The sequence below is a fragment of the Polypterus senegalus genome, chromosome 1, assembly GCF_016835505.1.
Source record: "Polypterus senegalus isolate Bchr_013 chromosome 1, ASM1683550v1, whole genome shotgun sequence".
NCBI classification, from domain to species: domain Eukaryota; kingdom Metazoa; phylum Chordata; class Cladistia; order Polypteriformes; family Polypteridae; genus Polypterus; species Polypterus senegalus.
Window position 1 is genome coordinate 82,991,709 of NC_053154.1, and position 8,282 is coordinate 82,999,990.

The 8,282-nt window shown below is 36.0% G+C and overlaps 1 protein-coding gene across 3 annotated transcripts in view; it reads right to left on the reverse strand.

Annotated features, from left to right (window-relative positions):
- LOC120528224 (ankyrin repeat domain-containing protein 35-like) overlaps positions 1-7,836 on the reverse strand; it is an 81,539-nt gene extending 73,703 nt beyond the window's left edge. For 2 of the 3 annotated variants that reach the window (XM_039752343.1, XM_039752334.1), the window contains exon 1: positions 7,572-7,835. In XM_039752343.1, the coding sequence (XP_039608277.1) occupies positions 7,572-7,610 (39 nt within the window). In that variant the 5' untranslated portion in view covers positions 7,611-7,835. Of the gene's footprint in view, positions 1-7,571 lie in introns of all 3 variants that reach the window. The other variant, XM_039752351.1, reaches the window with a different exon arrangement.
- Positions 7,837-8,282: the final 446 nt, after the last annotated feature.

Here is an 8,282-nt window from a genome sequence, read left to right on the forward strand (position 1 = left end):
TTGGTTTTCTCTCAGAATGTCCAACACATCCTCTTCCAGGCCATGATTAGTGAGGGAATGGTGGTAATGTCAAGTATTCATTCTCAGGAGAAAATATTCATGTTCAGTTTTCATTTGCCCTGTTGGGAAATGACACTAGGTAGAAGTCTCGCCTCCAGAAGTTGTCAGTGAATGGTCCAAACTGTTCCCTGCTAATTCCTAAAGAGTTGTACTGCTCTGTACACAGTGAAAATCGATGTAGGCAGCACATAATTTTTAGACAAACAATTTAACATTTCTTGTAGTGGTGATGTTCTCCTGAGCATTTCAAATCCTTTAGACCAGGCCTTACTTCAACTGTGGTCACCAGCATTACCCTATTGTGACATTGGTATGGCCAATTAATACTGTCATTAATCTAACCAGCTATCAAGTCACATGAACACAATTCAATGCCAATCGACAATACACATTTCCCAAAATCACTATAATCCTTGCCACCTTATCACTTTTTTATGGCTTCTTGCTGCTATTCATTAGGAGTCTATACCTCATTGTTTCCGTACTTATTTACCCCAATCTCTAAAGCTGATTTTTGTGCAGACTAGCTCCCAGACTTTTTTGACACAGAGTCTGTCTGCCCTGGGGTGAGCAGAAGTTAAAATTAACGATTTACAAATCCAAATATTTACATTCACACCTAACAGTATTTTGCATTGAAAGTGTAGCATGTGGAGTTAAAAGTTATTTTAATCTCTTCTCTAGGACAGCATAGATAATGTTTTTGAGTGATGCAAAAGGAATAATGAAGGAAAGTTCATTCTGAGCAGATTTTCCTTTTTACATGCCTACTTCTCCCGCTACTATTGTTATCCTCAAATGTACATTAGAATATTTAAGAGAAGTTCTACTAAAGTGCATAATAAAGATTTTGCCCTCAGCCTGTAAAGCTCCAGTTACTTTCTAGGCCTTGGTCATTTCATTTTTTGACAGCTGTGACATACAGATAGGCTCTCATTGAGTGCACTTCCGGCATATGCCAAAGGACTAGAATATAAAAGGCTTTCATTATTGTAGGTGTGGTTAACTAAACTCATTGTCTGTGTTCATCTTAGAACAGGTGTGGTGGAAACAAAACAAAGCATTTCTCTTTTAATCTGAAAGATATGTTTATAATTAGGTTTGGTGCTATTTATAGCTCCCTAATTGGGAGAGTAATTGTTTTTTTCAGTGAGATTGTACAATGCAGAGAGTCATCTCCAAACCATTATCACTGTGTAAAATACCCTGTTTTTTCTGTCTGTCTATCTCTCTGTCTATCTATCTGTCTGCACTGTAAAACATTCTGAACCTGTTAAATGTGCTGAATAAATTCAACTCAAGTCTCCAAAAAGCACTGTGGGAATCTATACCTGTTTATCAGTCAGACAACTTTTTTTGACTCGGGACCACAGAAGGTATCTTAAAGACAGGCCAAATCATCACAGGACACAGAAACATAGCTTCCACACACTTGCACTAAGTAATTTAGACTTACCCGGAGAAGTTTTTTTGAAGACGATAAGGTCAGTAAAGGCTACAAAACAATAGGAAGAACATATCTTCTATAATTAGAGAAAAAAAATACTGCACTGGTTTATTAAAGCATAAAGTATGCCAATTTCACATATTTTTACAAGTTTTGTTCCTACATATTTTGAAGTGGGCCTTTGAAAAACAGTACCCTTTTAGCTGAAAATATTAATTAAGCTTGTTAACTCATGCACATGTTGACATTCACCCATACTAGGCTACTATAGAGCAGACATACCACTTTATTCATACATCTATCTATCCATTATCCAACCCGCTATATCCTAACTACAGGGTCACAGGGGTCTGCTGGAGCCAATCCCAGCCAACACAGGGCACAAGGCAGGAATCAAGCCCCAGGCAGGGTGCCAGCCCAACACAGTTCATACATCTATCTACTATCAAATCTGCTAAGTCCATTTCAGGTTTGTGGGGACCCCGGAGCATTGGGTGCAAGACTGGAATCGGAATTTAAAGGTCATTCATTTTCAACTTTTTGCCCTAAAGATGGCTGTTATATTAACATGCTGAGCAAGCCAGAACATATATCCCTATCTTCAGCAACAGCCTTCAACTCCTCCTAAGAAATTTTCACATGCTACCAGGCCAGTTGAGAGAAAGCATTCCTTGTTTCATTTGGCTTTGCCCAGTCAAACACTAGTTTAGTCAAAATATTAAACATTGTACTTTGCCAAGTACTCAGTCACAAGGAAATTGTCAAAGCACAAAAGTAGAATTCAAAGAAAAAAATTCCAGTAATCATCCAGTACACAATTCAGTACGGAAAATAAACTTGGAAGTGTCCTAACCAGTAAAGATGAACTTATTATAGTACCTTTTGAAGTAGGTGGGATGCATGAGAATCAGCAGCAATAAAAATGATACAGCAAATTGATTTCAAAGGATAAAGTTACAGGTTTATCAAACAATAACGTGATTTGAATGTGATTGCTAATGAAATTTTAGAATACAGAACAAAGAAATGACATGAGAATGAGACACATAGCGGAATTAGTGTTCACCAATAGCTGCACAACAATAAATATTTGGATTTATGAGAAGGCTGGCATCAGGAAGTGTTAGGTGTCTGGCAGAATGCCTATGATGTTGCAATTGCTGGAATTAACAATAATCATGAGTGTAAATTCTCTTACACAGCATGCTACAAAGCCTATTAGCTTCTCAATTTCATCAGAACCCAGATGGAACACAAATCATGCCCAAATATTATTGTGAGAATGATAACCAGGACCACAAGATGGTCAAAAAGACAGAGATATAGTCAAAACAAAGCAAGGTATCAAAACCGTGAAATCAAAAAAATGGAAATGGTACATAATAAGCATAATAAGAATCCGAAGTTAAGGGCAAAATGAAGTTGCAACTAGACGCACAAATCTATCATTAAGGTCTACATTAAACTGAAACTAACAATCACTAGAGGTAGGTGTTTTCCTTGAGAGATAATACATACTGTGGCCTTCACATATAATACCATTTCACCCGTGACATCATCAGCAAGATGGTTGGAAACATATGACATCTCCAAAAGACTTTGTGTAAGTAAAAAGAACAAGATGTGAGCAAAAAATAAAAAATAAACCACGAACATGGAATCCTTGGGTGAAATATCCATAAAATACACAAAAATGTTCATCTAACAGCCATGATTGTGAACAGTGACAATTCCATTGTTGTTTGCCCATTTCTTTCACAAGGTGTATTTTTAAAGCTTCAGACCTGTATTATCTGATTTTATCTAATGTTTTTCTATGCTTAAAAATGTCCATTCATTTACCATGTGATCAAGTTCACATTACCTCATAGGTGAAAAACTGTTGTAAAATATTAATTAGAAGCGTTAGTAATTTATTTTTACACATTTTATTTCCCCTCCTTGCTGTTCTAAATATTCTTCATACCAGGGATGACACATGGGGGTGAGGCAACAAGGCAATTGCCTCAGGGAGCACTTTGTTAAGATAGCATTTTCATAAGACATTATTTAATATTCCAAAATAATAATACAAAAAATGAGAGAAAAGTATGAACCTTAAGACATACATATACGTACATCCAGTGACTCATTCATATACAACTTTTCAGGATTATGAGAAATATTTTCATTTAAAAAGTTTCAAATTGCACAAAACACTGGCTACGTATTTCAAAGGTATATGTCAGTGGATGATTGTTTTCCTGATTTTTACATATCATATTGTGTATATATTGATTACATAATTTTGTAAAATGTGTTTAATTTCTGGAACATTATGTAGGTGTCTGTCACATGTACAGTGTGTATTAAATGTCCTTTATGTTTCCACCACACGTGCTTAATTTTAAGAAAGACAGGCATCTTTTAGCATGAAGGACATCTTGACAGTATTGTATTGTGAATCTTGTATCACAATATGTACTGTATGTGGATTACATGTATCACCTCATACCTATTAATAAGGATATGTAGCAGGGTGGGGCTTTGGTGGCAAAAATGTGGCTTGCCTCAGGCAGTATTGGTTAATCCGCCAGCTCTGCTTCATACCTTATCTATTACCGTTCTCTTGATGCTAAAATACTGAAAGTTTTTTTTAGATTTTTTTTTATTCAGCCAAGTGGTTGCCTTTTGATATTTTTAATTTCCATTTCAGCAAATTCTCTCTTATGCTGATAAGCACTAGTTTTAGCAAAGTTATTTCTCACATAACCATTTAAAGTTCAATTTTCTTCAGTCCCAGATTGTGGTTCTTTTTGTGGTGGGCACGCCAACGTGCTGTTAGTGCATGCTCCCAACCTCCATCTCTCTTTATTCTAGAAAATAATTTTTTGTATCCTTTTTCAATTCGTAAAGGAATATAATTGGTTTCTGCTTCCTTTGTTAAATTGCAGATTGACTTTACACCATACAAACATGTTTTCTGCAAAATTTGAATTATACCGTTGCTTTTATTTTATTTTCTATTGTTTACTAAACCTTTAGCCTGCTCTGTATCTTAATACCTTGCTGTTTTTGTGTTTGATATTATTGCTGTTCAGGTCTGTATTTGGTTTGTACATTCCTATAAGCCAGTCTCATATCCACCTTGATAAAACTGTCTGTGTGTCTGTCCAGTTGCTATGTCTCTGTCATTCTAAAAGATGGCACATGACAAAATTTTCAGTAATAAAGTGCATTGCATTTGTTATTTTAATAGATGGCACATTACACATATTAGTACTGCTTTTACAAATCCCATACCAAATGACATAAAACAGATATTGTATATTTGAAAAGCCAACCTACATCTTTTCTACATATAACCAGTATTATAGAAAGGAATTTATGTTTCAAAACAAGAGAAAGTGGCTAATGTTTTTTGTTAAAAATAACATTCTGCTTCTGATTACCTTTTTGTTTGAATAAAAATCTACAGACTTTCCAACATTCTAGGATCAAGGTCTGGAGAGACAAAGTGCCTCTTACTTTCCATATGAGGCTTTATGCAAAGACACAATAGAATTGCATAGTACTGTATAATAACCATTCTTTCTTTACAATAGCACTTTATGTATAAAATACTGTATATCTACTGTATCTATACCACTTGTCCAGACAGCAATATTGTGCAGTTAAATTGGGCAAATCATAGAGATGATCACAGCCAGAGTGTAATGGATACACTTCACCCAGACAGTCCTGCTTTCATAATCATGGCACCTATACTGCCAACTAAGAGACTACATTAAAGCTGCTGGTAACACTCCTGAATAAAGGCTTTAAACATTTATTATTGTGTATCTATGAGCTATTGGTACATAACACAAGCAAAGTATTTGTTAAGATTTTGTTACATAGCAGAAAGTGTCTAACAGACATTGTGTTGGTATCCCTTTTTGGAGTTTTGAAAATGTTATTAAAACTAAATGATCCATTTGATGAGGTGTTGTTAAATAGCAATAACTATTAGGTGCACCTAGGTAAGCCCTAGTCTTAAGTGTTACTAAGCATTCCTTACCGATCACATATAGTGGAAATGAGTTGAACAGCAACTCACAGTATATCTTCTTTTACAACTTTGTAGTCAGGCCATGATAACTAAAGCAAAGCTGACCACTGTGCCACTTTCTTACTACTTTATCTGGGTGTTTCCAGGTCAAGAGCTATTTACTGTTTGCTGTACAGTTGTTGCCTTGGGCTCCACATCACTTCCAGTAATAGAGGCTGCTGAATATCTAAAGCTTGCTCATAATGACCACTTTTTAGTGTACAAGACAGGCAGTCGGGAATTATAGCACAAGTATTTCTTGTTCAATACCCTCAAGGGTTTAGGCTTACTGCGGACATCTTATTCTAGAAAATATCAATTCTCATGCTGCAATATGGTTGTGGTCTCACATTCAGCCCAGTGTAATTCATCACTCCCTCTTCATCTATCATTTACAAAATATCATCCAGTCAACTTTTGTATAAAAATATAACCTCTGGCAGGAGTAAGGTACAGAGAAATACTGGGAAAATGGATGGGTTTCCAAAGAGTGATAGTTCATAAGCTTATACAAATTGTGTGGAAAGCGACTATTCCATGGGCACAGAAATAATAACAGGGCAATAGTACATACTTAATAGTGTAACAAGTTAAAAGTTGCCCCAGTTTGGCAGAGGGCAGCAAAGAGTTCCTTTACAATTTAAGCTACTAAAGTTAATCCATCCATCCATCCATTATCCAACCCACTATATCCTAACACAGGGCGCAAGGTAGGAAACAAACCCCGGGCAGAGCGCCAGCCCACCGCAGGGCACACACACACATATAGTGGAAATGAGTTGAACAGCAACTCACAGTATATCTTCTTTTACAACTTTGTAGTCAGGCCATGATAACTAAAGCAAAGCTGACCACTGTGCCACTTTCTTACTACTTTATCTGGGTGTTTCCAGGTCAAGAGCTATTTACTGTTTGCTGTACAGTTGTTGCCTTGGGCTCCACATCACTTACAGTAATAGAGGCTGCTGAATATCTAAAGCTTGCTCATAATGACCACTTTTTAGTGTACAAGACAGGCAGTCGGGAATTATAGCACAAGTATTTCTTGCTCAATACCCTCAAGGGTTTAGGCTTACTGCGGACATCTTATTCTAGAAAATATCAATTCTCATGCTGCAATATGGTTGTGGTCTCACTTTTGAAAAAGATAGCCTACAGAAAAAGGTGTTTATTTCATCTGGGTAGTAAGATGAAAAATAAAAAATGATACAATGATAAAATTTGTGTATATAATCTATATCACTATTACTATTATTGCTCGACGTCCTTCAGCTCCACATGAAAAAAGTTTTTTCTTTAAATAATATAACATAAATAACAGTAGTACTGTATGTTGTATGAAATAAATAATGTTTAGCATACTATAAATTGTCAGTAATTTATTTCCTTTTGCATGTCTTACACTTGCATGCCAAAAACCAGACTATTGTAGAATAGTCTGTAGGTCCATGCAACTTGATACAAGAAGAACATGATCAGAAAATGAATGAACGGATAGATGTATAGAAAAGTTATAATTAGATTTTGCAAGCAAACATTTCACTTATCAGTCATTTATTTTGAATCCACACAAACAAATCACAATGACTAACACACTAAGGTACTTCTCAAGCAAAGTAAGAGTAAGCAGATCTACAGTCATACAGTTTACACCCCAGAGGATTAAGTGAGCTTCTTTCTGCCTTGCCAGGGTAGAACAGTGAGATTTACAAGTACACCCAAAACATTAACCTCCAGCAACCCTGCCATTCATTCTATTACATCTGTTAGCATTTGCATGCTTGTTTCTTTCAGAAAAAGGACATGAGGGCTAACCAAAATGGGATACAATTTGGAATTTCCACATAGAAAGCAGCCATAAGATCTGTTAGCAAAATTAAGAAGCTTTTGTTTTTTTATTTCTCTAACCAGCTTTTAAAACTTGAAGAATCACTGAATTTACTAATATTTGTTTTGGAGATCATTTTTTTTAATAGAATACTGATAAACACTTACGCCCAGAGGAGATGTCGAGCAAGAAAAAAATTTCTTCATGGCTCTTCTCTACTAATGCAAATGTCCAGTGTGCTGATATTAGAATGAATCACTGGATGGGAATGTCTGTCTAAAACCGGTGTCCTCTCCCGCCGTTAACAACTAAAGCAGAGCCTTCTAGATCTGTTTGTCAGCAGTGATCTTGTGAGCGGCATTTTCTTCCTGGGAGTCCATTTGAGCTGTCTGAACTTTGAAAACATGCTTGTGTGAGTGTGTGTGGAGGTATGGGCGTGACATTTTGTATTACCTAAACTGTATAACCCTTCAGGGGAGTTTCTTGTTGTTCTGGGCTCTTTTGTGAATGTCTTTCCGTCTCTCTCTTACACACGCAAACACACACACACACACACATAGCTGGTATAAGGTCTGCACAAGCTTCAACATGTACTTCTTCTAAAAAAAGTACTGAACACCTGCAGGTTTTAGGCTGAGCAATTTCTTTAATGAATGCATTTTCAAATGGGGCTTGGCTCTAATTCCACACTGTATTTCAAGATTAGTGAGGAGAGTTAGAGTGGCAGCAAAAAAATACATAAATGATACGTAATAAAAAATGCTATATAGCAGAAAGGCGTAGACATATAATGAGAGATGCTATATAGAATAAAGTTATAGACAGAAAATTTAAGAAAACCTGCAAAGTATTAGAAAATCAGTTGATAACAGAAGCAT